The 15,975-nt window shown below is 37.5% G+C and overlaps 1 protein-coding gene across 1 annotated transcript in view; it reads left to right on the top strand.

Annotated features, from left to right (window-relative positions):
- The window catches only part of POU6F2 (POU class 6 homeobox 2), a 460,076-nt gene that overhangs the window by 436,587 nt on the left and 7,514 nt on the right, over window positions 1-15,975 (top strand). The window contains exon 7 of the mRNA XM_037056530.1: window positions 12,226-12,394. Coding sequence (XP_036912425.1) covers window positions 12,226-12,394 — 169 coding nt within the window. The remainder of the gene's footprint in view (window positions 1-12,225; window positions 12,395-15,975) is intronic.

The raw sequence follows: 15,975 nt of genomic DNA, 5'->3' as shown, positions 1-15,975 counted from the left end.
CCAGACCTCTCAAGTGTCCACCACACTCCTTACCAATCAGTTAATGTTGAAGATAATTCTTCTGTCTATCCAAGGTTATAAGTCTTCTCTCTCTCACTATTTTTCAGTTGTTTGTTCTGAGAGATTTCTCCACATTTTAGTGGTAATTCCATATTGGTCATGGAAGGAGATTAGTGTGGCTTCCATTCACTGTTCCACCATCTTGCCAACTATCTTTTGTATTTTCTTCACTCTATTTCATTTATTTCTGCTGTGACCTTTATTATTTCCTTCCTTTTACTCACTTTGGGCTTTGTTTGTGCTCTTTTTCAAGTTCCTTTAAGTATAAATTTAGATTGTTTAGTTGGGGTCTTTCTTGTATTTTGATATAGGCCTGTAATGTTACAAATTTCCCTCTTAGGATTGCTTTTCCTTTGTCCCACAGATTTGGGGTTCTCATTTTCATTTGTTTCACATTACCTTTTAATTTTTTCCTTGATATTATTGTTGATTAATTTATTGTTTAATAACATGTTATTTAGTCTCCAAGTCTTTGTGTGTTTTTCACTTTTCTTCTTGTGATTGATTTTTAGTTTCATAGCACTGTGGTCAGAGAAGATGCTTGATAGGATTTCAATCTTCTTAAATTTATTGAGACTTATTTTGTGTCCTAACATGTGGTCTATTCTAGAAAACTTTCCATGGGAGCACAGAGATCTTTAACTCTCACTCAGAAGGAAGTCCATTTACATGGAAAGAAGTACAGGGTTCTTGGACAACCTGAAGTTTTTGTAATTTAGTAAAAATAATTACATCTTTAATTTTAATATCTATCTCCCCTCATTAAGAGAGCCTGAATAAAATCTGAGTGAAGTATCTACTACTCCTGATGATGATTTATTTCAATGAAGAAAGCTCAATTACCTGCAAAGTTATAATCTGAAATACAAATACTTTTTAAAATATATATGGTACCAGAATTTGATAGCCCTGGATATAGCTTCCAGTATCACATCAGAGGTCCTTGGTGAGAATTACAAGTAATTGAGAGTCAGAAAATAACTAGAAGAAAGACAGAGGTGGGGAAAGGGAAGGAATCTTTCTATGCATGCAAAAATTACTTAATACAAAAATATTTGGTGGAGCTCAAAAGTAACCTTTTGTTCCCTCCATGGGACTTTGTAGCTAATAGGGATGGTGGTGGACTCAAACCCCCCAAAGTCAGAGTGCCCCAGACCCCCTGTTTTGCCCTTATTATTCTGTGTGTGTGAATTGCTGATTTCTTCATAAGCAGCACAAGCCTCATTTCTGTATATACTTATTCTTCTGTTGACTAAATCCTAACAAAAATTGAGAGGAAATGTGTTGCAATTTGTAAAATCAAGGCATTGATATTATTCAATAATATGGTAAAAAAATTAAATGCCATAGCTATAATACTTGGAGAGTGTGGTCCATAAGGGCATTCAATTTTTCCTCAAAAAGTAAACTTGTTAATAGAAAGTAAGAGGAAGGTGGTTTATCTAACTCTCTAAAATGTCATATGATTATTTATATCCTTCCATCTTTTTCATCTAAATACAAAATGTTTCTGCTTATCTATTTTTGAAAATCAAGTTCCCTTCCCAGCCTTTGCCTGCATCAATGGTTCCCATTTTTTCCTTCGAGCCTCCCAGAATGTGACATAAATGAGGCATTTCTACCCACTAGTGATCTAAAATAGCATAAGGATATCAGTGACACCAGTACAAAACAACCCCTGATCTTCCAGCCACGTATCTGGACATCTCACCTCTCTGGTATCCTCTTATCACTCCCTGCCAAGCCCAGCCAACGTGGTATGTACTCACTGTGCATTCTGTCCTTCTGGCCTGGAATGCCTTACCCACATTCTCTGTCTGAAGATTTTCTGCCATTGTTCCTTTGCCTAGGATCCCTCCTTCATGAAGCTTCACTCCATTACTACCTCACCTCTGCTTTTCCCATGCTCCATTCATGTTTATCAAACTGTACTGTCATTAACAGTCTACTCCTGAAAGGCAGGGACCAGACTGATTCAGCCTTGTTTGGGACCCAGCATATGGTGGGTGCTCAGTCAATTGAGTTCAGTTTAATTGCTGTCAAATTGTTATTATTTCCCTGTCCAGGGCAGCAGCACCCCAGAACCATGCTTCCAGAGACACCCAGCCCAGTCTCTTTTGAGGCTTTTTGATTCTGTGTCTTCTGTCATTTTCCAGTACAATCTAAGTTAGCACCTGAAGGCAGCTTGGGAAGACCTTCAACACAGCATTGTGTTCTTTATTTATCTCTTTTAAAATTATCAAATCCTTCCTCTTGCCACATATCCAACTTCATCATCTCAACTATATTTAATTCTTTATTCCCTGTGCTGTACTAGTATTTGACTCCTGTCTTGTCATTGTCCCCACCAAGCCCTGGTTGCATGTCACAACCTTGCCTGAGGACTGCCTTGGCCCTCCCTGCCTGTGTCTGGGTGTCTCTCCTGAATCCTGCTCTTATTCTACTCCCCTCACTTCCTCACATACTCATAGCTTGGCATGAGCCACACTGCTTTCAGCTCTCTTGATACCATTGGAGCCTCTCCCTCTCCCTTGCTTTGCTTAAGGCAATAAGCAGAGCTTTACATTTGAAGCTCTACCTGCTGCTTAGGTTAAAGAGCTGTGCAAGTCATGGAAGATAGCTGGAAAAAAAGATCCAATAAGTTTCCTAAACTCTGCCCAAAAGATAACTCTCTCCTTGCCTTTCAAACATTCCACAAAGATAACTAAAATTTCTCCTAGATCTCATGTCCAGGTCCCCACAATTTTTCAGGTTAGATTGTCCTGATGTTCAGCTTAAATCTTTCAGCAAATCTAAAACCTGCACTCTTGTTCGGTCCACTGTAGAAGGAACTCCTCAATAACGCTATTCATTACATCATCCTAATTATTGAAAGGTCTTATTACATCTGGGCTCTGGCTTTTCTTGTCTAGACATAATAAATACATTTTCTTCACCCTTTTTTTAAGGAGAAGCTTCTTCCAAAATTGTCAGGAACAGAACTTCTTGAGCCCTGCCACAGACCTAGTCCATCGGACACTCTGGGGATAGAGCCCAGTGATCTGTGTTTTAATAGCCCCCTGCTTAGGTGAATATGACAAATGCTAAATCTTGAGAACAGATTTAATTTTTCTTCAAGCTGTTATAAGGTACAAGCTGTCATTTCTTTAGAATGGCAGCCAGGGCAGGAAGAGAGGGGAGTCACAAAGTCCTGCTTGTTCTCAGTTCTGCTCAACTTCCCCAGAAGATATTCACTTTCTCCACTGAACCACTTGAAGATTTAGGCTGTGGTTCACTGTGGCTTCCTGATATATTTAGAAAAGGCCAGACCTCCTTCATTTTGCATTTGCACATTTGGAGAGTTTTTTTCTCCCCAAATGAATTTCTCTATATTTAATCGCATTTGAATTTTACTGTTTATATGCATTTACTTTTACAAACTGCCTAGCATATTCTGCATTTTATTCCATATTCCAAGATGCTTGTCATCCACACTTATTTTTACAGCAATTTTGAATTTAATTAGAAGATGCTTTGTTTCAGAAACTAAACTATTATTAAGGACATACTTTGTTACACACAGAAAATACATGGGAAGCAGTGGCACAGAAAATCAAGAAAGCATTTAGAGTGTCCTTGTACTTGAATCTATTTTTGTTGAATATATTAAACACTGTGGCAATGCCAACCAACAGTAACAAACCCAATGAAGCCAGAATGTGAGTAGCAGTAGGTAGTGCAGGCTCACCTCAAAGATATTTCAGGTTCAGTTCCACACCACCTCAATAAAGCATGTATCACAATAAAGAGAGCTGTGATATTTTTGGTGGAGGGTCTTGCTTCAATTTTAGAAATGCAGTATCTTTGAAGCACAATAAAGTGAAACGCAATAAAACTGGGTATGCCTTTATAAAGCTTTTCAGACTCTGAATTCTGTTCTTCCCTGTTTCTCATTCATTCTCTGTATCGGATGGATGTTGCTCCATCCTCTCTGATAATGCAGAGCCCCAGGCTAAGATGAACTGCACCTTTGCTCTTTTTTGTTGACTCTCCTCTCTCTCCACCTGCATTATTAGTCAGCTTGGGCTGCCATGACAAGTGCTATAGATCAGGTGGCTTAAGCAACAAAAATCTATTATCTCACAGTTCTGAAAGCTAGAAGTCTGAGATCAATGAATGTATCAGTGGTTTCTGAGGCTTCTGCTTGGCTTGCAGATGGCCATCTTCTCCCTGTGGTTTCGCATAACCTTTCCTCTCTGTCTGTGTCCTAATCTCCTCTTCTTAAAAAAATACCAGCCATATCATATTATCCTATTGTAAATTACCTATTTGAAGACACTGTCTCCAAATACAGTCACATTCTGAAGTACTAGGGGTTAGGACTTCAACATGTATGAGTTTAAGATGGGACACAATTCAGCCTATCACAAAACCTATTGTATTTACCTCTGACTTACAACTCAAAAAAAAAGTCAGAAAAGTGATTATTGCAACTAGCTGGAGGTAAAATCCATCTCCTTTAAGTAGTCTAGTGAGGCTATGGTAAATAAAACAGAAAATACACTCATATAAACAGGAGTTTGGAGTACAACAGTTACCAGGATTAATTTTACTAAGCAAAGGACAATCTATAGGCAACTCCATCTGTTTCCTAGACCCTACCAAAATTGTTATATTTTTAGATAACATTTTAGCCACCCAAACAGTATCATTTTTCTTTTAAAATGTGAAAATTTACATACCTTGGAACCCTTAGAAAATAATGCTAAACTAGAAAAATATTTAAATTTTCATATAAAAAACAGATAAGATGTATTCAAATTGATAGATCATGATTTACACAAGTACTGTCATCTCTAAAGTGCAGCTCACCAGGCTCAGCTAGAACACATCTCATTTGTTCCCACATCTCCCAACTAACCTTCTTGCTATTTCTCTGACTAGAGAGACACTTCTAGAAGAAGGAGTGCTGCTGTTGAGTCAGACTTACCTGAATTCAAAGGTCACTTATAGCAGCTGTGTGATCCCACATGAGCCACTTAATCTTTTAAAGCCTGTTTCCTCTTCCATAATGATTATCACCAATACCTAAATGGATTAGTTCCAGATTTAAAAAATGGCATATGTAAAAATATGTAGAAATCATCTACTAAATGGTGTCCATAGAGTTTGCCTCTCAAAATCAAGACAATCTAATGAAACATCTGCCTTTATTGAAGCTTCTAAATTCCACTTTTTCTCCATCTGCTTCTGTTGCCAATAATTATCAATACAATTACATATGATTTTCATAGTTGTCAGTGTCTGAAAAAAACAATATTGTTAAATCTAACTAACACTTTCTAATGCTACTTATTTAAACTACATTAAATATTTATATTGAATCCCAGAGTTGTTTCATAAAGTAGCGTAAACCTTAGCTTTCTCTATTATTATTAAGCATAAAATTTCTAAAGATCAATACATTAAAATCATTAAACTAAGCATAGCAAAGATAGGACTATTTTTAAAGTTTACTTGAAAGAATTGTAGTTTTAGGGATGAGAGGTAACAGGAATGTTACCTCTAATATCCTCTTTTTTGAAGGAAGAAGTTACAAAATAGAAGTCTATCTCTAGAATAATTTTGATATGCACAATAAACTAGTCTACATGGTCTCACAAGTGATTCTGGAATCAACAGATATATGTCTACCCTTACAATTGGAAGAACATACATAGGTTCCATTAGGATGTTATTGCTTATATAATCTTGATTATTGACAAGAAATATTTCTAACTCTTTTTGGTCTTTCTGAACTGTCTTATTGAACTCTAGAGAGTAAGCAGGACCCCAAAATGTTTATGTACTTTTAAAATGTTTATTTCCTTTGGAAGAAATATATCTTTTTTAGATTTTTAGATATCTTAGATTCATCTTTCTCTTTTGCTGTGTAGACTAGTTTATTTTCCTCCCAAATTTCTTCTCCCACATAGCTAAATGCATAAGCCCTAGATTGCTTTCGAGACCCCTAAGTGAAATTACAACCTGGTAATTTTTTATTTACTGAGTTGTGTGTCTGAGGAAGAAAAAATTTAATTGATTATTGTCTTATCCAGTTCCTTGATAGTACTTTACCACACCCAGGTCCAATAAAATATTGATGAAGTGGTAAAACTGAAAACTATCTTATGATTCAGTAACACAAAACTGTAAAAAGCTTTTGTCTACTAACAATATTTAGAAGGACAACACAATAGGTTAGAGGGAGAAGACTAATATGCAAATATTCATCACATTTTATTAAACAAATTAAAGTAGATTTATTCTTTTTTAGATTTTTTATTTAATTATTGTTCAAGTACAGTTTTCTGTATTTTTAGATTTATTCTTTCATGTGTGTCCTACAGAACAAAACTTATTGGATTTAATTGTTGATCGTGTCCTCAGATTTGTTAATTACTGTAAGCAGATGCCTGATGCATATTAATGTGGATTTAATGTTGACTATAAATATCTTTACTTTGTAGTCTATCCTCCACTTAGCAAAGTTCAGTAACAATAAGGATGTTCACTTGAAATATAACTGCAGGCAATTGTGTAGGTGGATAGGATGGCATTGTGAATCTGGATCCTAATAGTCAGCAGGCTGCATGGCTTTGGGCCAGTTGTTAACTTCTCATACTCATGCTAGGAACATCTGCTGCATAGGAATATGATGAGAAGCCAGGGAGCAAAAGTATTACTGTGAAGAACCAAAAGGGAATAGCTTATTAAACACATTTCCAAAATACCACCTTACTGTTTGAAGGTAAAATCTTAATTGATGGTTAAAAACACTTTAGAATTTTAAAAAATGTTATTCCTAAGTGTTGACAATGACATGGAGCAACTGGACTTCTAGTGGGGCTATCAATTGCTACAACCACTTTGGATATTAGCTTGATAATTTTTAAAAAGTTAAATATTCATTTACAGTATGATCCAGTAAATTCCACCATTTGACTTCTGGGTATTTACAAAAGAAAAGTGAAAACACAGGTACACAAAAGACTTGTAAATAAATGTTTATAACAGTTTTATTCATCAAAGCCTCAAACTGTCCATCAACTAATAAATAGGTAAACAATCTATGGCATAGGCTTAGATATAGATATTTATATATACTATTCAGCAATAAAAAATGAATGAACTACTGATATATGCAACAAAATGGATGAATCTCAAAAAAAGTATGCAAGCAAAAGAAGTCAGGTACCAAAAGATTATATACCAAATGATGCCATTTCTAAAATCATGCCAAACAAGTCCATCTAGGCGGAAAGCAGGGCAGTGGCCAGGAGTTCGGGGAAAACTGATTGCAAAGGAAATTAGGGAACACTGTGGAATAGTGGGAACATTCTATATCTTCATTATGATGGTGATTTCACAGGTGTAAAGCTTTGACAAAATTCATCAAACTATGTGCTTGAAATGGATTGTATTTTATTACATATAAATTATATCTCAATAAAGTATAATGTAAAGAATGAACACACACATTGAGAAAGCAATGGCAAATGTGAAATTGAACCATCCCACACTAGCTCTTACATCCTGAGGAGATGGTAAAAGACTGGAGTCTGTTTTGTAAGTCTGTTTTGTGTAAGTTGGCTCTTACACAAAAGCTGAGGAGTTGACATGATTCTACTCCCAGGATGACACCCTTAAGCAACTCTATCAAGCCTGAGAGACATAACAACTCTACCTAATACATAAAAACAACACACAGGGAGGCTGCCAAAATGAGGAGACAAAAAAACATGGCCTAAATGAAAGAACAGAACAAAAGTCCAAAAAAAGAACTAAACAAAATGGAGAAAAGCAATCTATCAGATGCACAGTTCAAAACACTGGTTTTAAGGATGCTCAAGAAACTTAGCAAGGACCTCAACAGTATAAGAAAGATCCAGTCAGAAATGAAGAATACACTAATTGAAATAAAGAACCATTTACAGTAGATCAAAGGTAGAGTGGATGAAGCTGAGAATCAAATCAGCAAGTTGGAACTTAAGGAAACACAAAACAACCAGTCAAAACATCAAGACAAAAGAATCTCAATAAAGGAGGATAGGGTAAGGAATTGCTGGTACAATTTCAGGTGATACAACATTTTATCATAGAAGTACCAGAAGGAAAAGAGGAAGAGCAAGAAATCGGAAATCTATTTGAAAAAAATAATGAAAGAAAACTTTCTTAACTTGGTGAAGGGAATAGACAGAAAAGTCTGGGAAGCTCAGAGAATCCCAAACAAGATGGACCCAACAAGGCCCACTCCAACACACATCATAATTAAACTGCCAAAGGTTACATACATAGAGAGAATCTAAAAAGCATCGAGATAAAAGCAGTTATTTACCTACAAGAGAGTTCCTATAAGATTGTCAGCTGAGACTTCTGGCCAAGATGGAGGCATAGGTAGACACACTGTGCCTCCTCACATGACCAAAAGAAGAACAACAAAAATTTAGAAACAACAAAACAAACAGTACTGACAGAAAATTGAACTGTGTGGAAGTCTGACGACCAAGGAGTTAAAGAAGAAATATTCATCCAGATGGGTAGGAGGGACAGAGTTGGGTGTCTGGGCAGAGAGGGATTGTAGCACAGCAGCAGCTTGTGGACGAGGGTGCACAAAGCAGCAGCAGGCGAATCCAGGAAGACAGCAGGTTGTGGAAGAGTGCAGTGCACAAAGCAGCTGGTGGAAAATAAAAGGAAATAAAGTCTCAAAACACCTGTGGGGGTTGAGGTACCTGGAGAAACTCCCAGCCTCACAGAAGAGTTTGTTGTATAAACCCACAGGGTCCTAGAATGTACACAAAACCACCCACCTGGGTATCAGCACCAAAAGGGCCCACTTTGCTTAGGGGAGTGGGGTAAGTGACCGAAATCCTGCAGAGAGTGGAGCAGGCACCATTGTTCCCTCTCGGACCCCTCCCCAACATACTGCATCACAACCCAGCCACTGGGTTGCCCTGCCCTTAGGTGAACACCTAAGGCTCTGCCCCTCACTATGTAACAGGTGCATCAAGACAAAAAAAGTGGCCCAAACAAAAGAATGGATCAAAGCTCTAGACAAAATACAACTAAGTAATGAAGAGATAGCCAACCTATCAGATGCACAGTTCGAAGCACTAGTGATCAGGATGCTCACAGAATTGGTTAAATTTTGTTGCAAATGACATGAAAAAAATGAAGGCTACGCTAAATGAAATAAAAGAAAATGTACAGGGAATCAATAGTGATGGGAAGGAAACTGGGACTCAAATCAATGGAGTGGACCAGAAAGAAGAAAGCAACAAGCAAACAGAAAAGAATGAAGAAACAAGAATTCAAAAAATGAGGAGAGGCTTAGGAACCTCCAGGACATCTTTAAACATTACAACTCCAAATGAGAAGAAGAACATCTTTAAACATTACAACTCCAACCAGAATGAGAAGAGGAAGAGAAACAAGTGGAAAAGTTATTTGAACAAATAATAAAGGAGAACTTCCCCAATCTGGCAAAGGAAATAGACTTCCAGGAAGTCCAGGAAGCTCAGAGAGTCCCAAAGAAGTTAGACTCAAGGAGGAACACATCAAGGCACATCATAATTACATTAGCCAAGATTAAAATGAAGGAGAGAATCCCTGAGGCAGCAAGAGATAAGGAGACAGTCACCTACAAAGGAGTTCCCATCAGACTATCAGCTGATTTCTCAGAAGAGACCTTATAGGCAAGAATGGGCTAGAAAGAAGTATTCCAAGTCATGAAATGCAAGGACCTACATCCAAGATTGTTCTATCCAACAAAGCTTTCATTTAGAATGGAAGGGCAGATAAAGTACTCCTTAGATAAGGTCAAGTTGAAGGAGTTCATTATCACCAAGCCCCTATTATATGAAATGTTAAAGGGACTTACCTAAGAAAAGGAAGATAAAGATTGTGAACAGTGAAAGGACAGCAAACTCACAGTTATTAACAACCACACCTAAAACAAAAACAAACTAATCGAACAGCTACAACAGAAGCAGAGCCACAGAAATGGAGATCACGTGGAAGGTTAGAAACAGGGGAGTGGGAGGAGGAGAGAGGGAGAAAAGGTACAGAGAATAAGTAGCATAGATGGTAGGGGGAAAATAGACTTGGGGAAGGCAAGAGTTGTGTGGGAAATGTAGAAGCTAAAGAACTTATGACACATGGACATGAACTAAAGCGGTGGAGTGTGGGTGGGAAAGGGTGTGGGGGGTGGAGGGGAGTGAAGGGAGGGAATGGGACAACTGTAATAGTGTAATCAATAACTATTTTTTTAAAAAAGATTGTCAGCTGATTTTCCTAAAGAAACTTTCCAGGCTAGAAGAGATTGGTGAAAAATAGTCAACATGATGAAAAGTAAGTAGTCCCAACAACCAGTATTACTCTATCTAGCAAAGAAATAATTTATAGTCAAAGGACAGATAAAGAGCTTTCCAGACAAGGAAAATCTAAGGGATTTCATCATCACCAAACCATTATTACATGAAATGCTAAAGAGCCTTCTTTAAGAAGAAGATAAAAAAGTGAACAATAAAATGGCAATAAATATGTATTAACAATTGAGTCTAAAAAACAAAATAAACAACCAGAGCAGAAACAGAATCATAAATACAGAGAACACTTTGATAGTTGCCAGATGGGAAGAGGGTTGGGGGATAGGTGAAAAAGGTGATGGTACAAAAAAGTACAAATTGGTAATTACAGAATAGTCATGGGGATGTAAAGTACAGCGTAGGGCATAGAGTAGCCAAAGAACATATATGCAGGACCCACTGACATGGACAATGGTAAAGGGATTGCTTGAGGGAGTGAGGGCCAGGGGGTACTGTGTGGAGGGGAACAAAGAGGGGGAATTTGGGAAAACTGTAATAACAAACAATAAAATATAATTCAAAATGAATAAATAAGGAAAAAATGAGCAAATAAATAAATAACCCTTTCTACTGTGAGTGTGAATACGGCTATGAAAGCACTTTGTATGCCAAAAAGTACTATGACCAATTAAAAAAGGTGGCAGGTAGCCACTGATGAGGGTCTTGGGCTGCCCTTTGTGTCAGCTTTCTAGGAAGGCAATACACAGATCAAAAGAGATTCTTCCCAGGCCCTTAAGTAGACCTGACACCTGCAATTATTTCCCTTTCTTCTCTCCTTCCTCTTCTCAGCTGAGCTCTTCTCACCTCTCAGAACAAGTCCTTTGATAACCTGTGAAGGAGTCATGAATAAATGGACACAAAAACAGCCTTCCCTAAGGCATACCAGATTTTAAAAATTAAGTAAATTCTTACTTGTGGCATTGTGACTAAAAGCTTGAGCCCAAGGTTGGACTTCATATGTCCAGAGACCAGCTCTTCCACACCTGCTGGATGAACATACACCACCTCTCACCTATCAGTACCTCGGCTTCCTTGTTTGTGAAAAACAGCAGTCAAAATAATAACCCATTTCTCAGGCTGACATGAGAATTCAATGAGAGAGTACATAAAAGTCCTGAACGGAGTGCTGGCACAGAGTAGGAAAGTGACAAGTGAGACCTACAAATGTTAATACATTCTTTTGTCCTGATTGCCCCAATGTCTTGCTTAATTTTCTATGGGATATTAGAGAGCCTTTTTTCTAACTCCATAGTTAGTATTAGTTTCTAATACACCCATACATTTTGGTCTGGGAGAGCAAGAAGTTCCTATGGACACTCAGCTTTACTAAACTGGAACTTTCCTAAAAATACCAATTACGTAAGACAAATAGTTGGACATAGCCACACCTTTATATTGACTTTCATATTCCAAGTTGATTGTAAGAATTATAGTTTATCTATTATACTTGAGAACCCTGTCAAATGTGCTGTAATTGTTTGAACAAGCAGAAAGAGTCTAACTAGCTACACATGGTGGTCAGGAAATGTAGGTATTCCAGCAAACTAAGTAGGGAATTAATAATATATTTAGAATTACTAATAAAATGCCTGTCAAGCAAGCAGCAACATATTATACAAAAAAATCCTGCCTGTTGTGTGGGAGGATGTTCAGTCTTCCTGAAAAGTACCAGTATATATTCTTGGAAATAAACTGATTCAATCTCATATGAAACTTTTGTTCCTTGGCATTTCCCCCCTAATTTATCATTCATTTGTGTATTTTTTACAACCCCGTGTAGCTTCACCAACCATCCCAGACGTCAGTGGCTCAAGCAGCCTCCCAAGGTAATCTTCTGCACCTGGCCCACAGCCAAGCATCCACGTCTCAAAGCCCTGTCCGGCAGGCTTCCTCTTCTTCCTCCTCGTCCTCTTCTTCTTCAGCTTTGAGCGTGGGCCAGTTAGTCAGCAGTAAGTATTCTTTCTGGCTCAGTTAAATCATGGTGGCCTTCTTGTTGCCTATTTGCAATGCCTTCCTCCTTTCTCTCTTCCTCTCTTTCTCCACTCTAGCTCTAGCTCTCTCTTTCCCTCCTACCCTACCTTCCTCTCCCTTTCTTAGTCTCTCAACCTCAAAGAGGAATTTCCTGGCCCTACTAAGTCAATATTTCAATGAAGTCCATGCCAGGGGCCATGTGGTTCCTTTGGCATGCAGTCCCCCAAAGCACAAACTCTCAATAAGTGCCTGTAGGGACCAGTTTCTATCTCAAGTGCTTTCTGATGAGCTCAGTCAGTCATGTCACTTGAGAAGGGAGAAATTGATCAGTTTGCAGGGGATGAGCCATATATCTCAAAACTAAAATAACTAACAACAGGCACTCAGCCCCATAGGTCAAACTGCTTTTCTGTGTGTTTGTAGACCCCTGCCATTCTATTTGTGGATGTCAGGGGAAAGAAAAGAGATGGTACCTGTGGACAGGTAGCTGTGTGTGCACAATGAGCTGCCTCCAGTGGCCTGTGGGGGAGACTGCATGGGCTGGAATCCAGTGGGAAATCTCTGAACAATCATTCATAAAATAAAATAAACCTAAAAATCTACTTCCCTGAGTACAGGCGACATAGCTAGAAATGGTAGTTGGCCCTAGGTGAAGACAGCATATGTATCACATGCAAGTGTAAACACGTTAAGAAGAATGAGACAATGGTCTAATTTAATGTTAGTTATTTACATTTAGCACAATTTTTACTTATATATAACATTGCAGAACATGTGCATAGATTGTACTTCTCCAGGGGCCAAAAATTCAATAGTTGTGGATTTAAAGGGCTAAAGCACTGCGTAGGTATTTGTACCATAAAACAAGGATAGATATGAGTATATTTGGTCAAGTGTCATGAATGGTCCATTTTAACATGAACAGTAAGGATTCTCACATATCATGAGGCAAGTTTAGTAATGCACAGCAAATGAGGTGTTGCCATGTCCTCTTCCCTACAAGCTAATCCTCTCAAAAAGAATACATATATACATATACACATACACATGTTGAGTACATGTGTTTGTGTTATCTGTGTATATATGTATATATACACACATACACATTCAATGATATGGCTAATTCAGACAGGAAATATGTTTGCGGAATGAAAGAGAGATAAAGAATTATGGAAAGATATTAAAATACCCAAGTAGCCCCAATGTTCTTGATTTTAAAGATGAGTCAACACAAAACAGAGTTTCAGGCTATACATTGAGTTTGCCATCAACCTTTTATTTTAGGTTGTTTAGACAAATAACTTCTCTCATTTGAGCCAGAAACTCTAGTCTTTCTTAAATAAAAATCATGGATAAGATTAATTTAGTTTTAGCCAGATTTTGCTCAATAAAAAACTTCTCATATGGTTGTTGTGGGGGAAAAAATCAAATTTTATCTTAGTTCAATATTCAGCATAAGTTTCTGTAAAATATTCTATTTCTATGTAGCAGCAAGATCATAAATTTGAGATAGCCTGTTAAGTTTTTATCCTTAAAGAAAATAAAACAAGATCAAACATCTTACAGATAAGAATAAGTTAAATATGAAGTAAAAGTACAAATAACTCCACAAATACAGTACTTGACACAAGGTAAAGACTGTACTCAATACATGTTGGATGGATAGAGAGATGATTGAATGGATAAATGAACACACAGACAGATGGATGATAGGACTGAGTTCTCAATAGTCTGAAGCAGCCCAGGGAAGGAGTTTGTCTGTTTTTTCATAAATCAGTATCAGAGCTACTTAATGGACCAGATGCAATTGCAATTGCACAATGGCCAATAGGGCATCTAAGTTCTAGGTCTATAATGAGTGAATGATATTACATATCCTTGATATAAAATATAAAGAATTGGGGGAGAGAGACTCCTTTACCACATGCACTTGAAGCAGGGAACTCAAAACTCATATGCAGAGCCTCAAGAAAGAGCCTTCTCTGGAAAATATGAGAGGGTCAAGCAGTACCATCAGGCATCAGACTTTACACAAACCCACTGCTGGATTTACAGTTGCTACAGGTTTTGAGCATGTTATTCAGTAATCCCCTTCTGCCTCACAACCCAACTACAGAATGAATAGTATATGGAGTATATTCTGATGAAGAGTACATGGAGTATTTTCTCAAACCACTGTTTGAGCTTTCATTTGTAGAGTTTTCAAAGTACTTTCAATATTTGACTCATTTTAATACTTATGATAAGGTATTATAAATCCTCATTTTCAAATATTGAAACTAGCATCAAATAGATCCTGAAAAGTGCAGCCCATATTGACTATCTTATGTCAGAGGGACCAGGTATACATAATCTTAGTTGAGAGAAGATGATACCCTGTGTAACAAATCTAATGGTGACAAATCAGGACGACAATAGTCAATGGGCCGTACACATTCAATACACCAGAGCTGCTGTAAAAGACACAATGTTTACACATAAATTTTATCCAGAGAAATTTGAGTAACAAAATATATCAAATCACTTGAATATCTTTGAATGTTTTTAAAAGCCTGGACCCATGCCTCACAATTAAAGCGTAGGCTTTTCTTTGAGCCAATCTAAAGAAAAAACTAGACATCTTGCATATTATGAAATTTATATTCAAGCATTAAATATGCAATTAAAATATTTTTCTTCAAGATTAAACTCACCAAATCTGCATATATTCTAATGTGGGGAGACCCAACCCCATACTTCAGATGTAGTTGTTATGAAGGTTAAACTACAGGGGGGAAAAAGGGCCAGAGTCAGTCAACCTAAAAAGAAAGAAAAATACATGCATTGAGCACCATGTATATACCAGGCACAGGGATAAAAATTAAGAAAGCAAAAATAAGCAAGATGTGGTTCCTGCCCTGGGGTCGGTCATGAACTGATTACACAGAAACATAGAGAACAAAGCAAAATAAATGCTATGATCAACATCAGTATAGGAACAATGAGCATATTGTAAATGGTTATCTCAGTTTTAGAAGATGAGATAGAACAGAAGGACTTGGTAGAGTAGCTAATCCTTAAATTGAGTTTGAATGGTTAATGGAGAGACAAATCCCTCCAAAAGGCAAGGTCATAGTTTGGACCAGATCAAACTGGATTTGAGCCTGGGATCAAAACCTTGGTCAATGAGCCCTGACTGGTGTGACTCAGTGGATTGAGCACTAGCCTGCAAACAAAGGGTCATCGGTTCGATTCTCAATCATAGTGCATGCCTGGGTTTCCGGCCAGGTCTCTGATTGGGGTCATGTGAAAGGCAACCAGCCAATGTATCTTTCACACACTGATGTTTCTCTCCCTCTCTCTATCTTTCCCTTCCTATCTCCCTAAAAAATAAGTAAATAAAATCTTAAAAAAAAAAACACCTTGATCAACAAACTCTCCCATGTCATGCTCAAAGACTCTCACCTTAGTGTTGAACAACCTATCATTGTTCCAGTTCTTGGGGAGATCATCCAAAAATCTTCCCCACTGCAGGCAAAAGATCACAGAGTTAATGTGTTAACAATGATAACAGAATCTT

The sequence above is a fragment of the Sturnira hondurensis genome, unplaced genomic scaffold (genome assembly GCF_014824575.4).
Source record: "Sturnira hondurensis isolate 20B ecotype Veracruz unplaced genomic scaffold, ASM1482457v3 Scaffold0008992, whole genome shotgun sequence".
NCBI classification, from domain to species: Eukaryota; Metazoa; Chordata; class Mammalia; order Chiroptera; family Phyllostomidae; genus Sturnira; species Sturnira hondurensis.
Note: the sequence above shows the minus strand (reverse complement) of the source record. Positions and strands in the feature narration are given on the sequence as shown.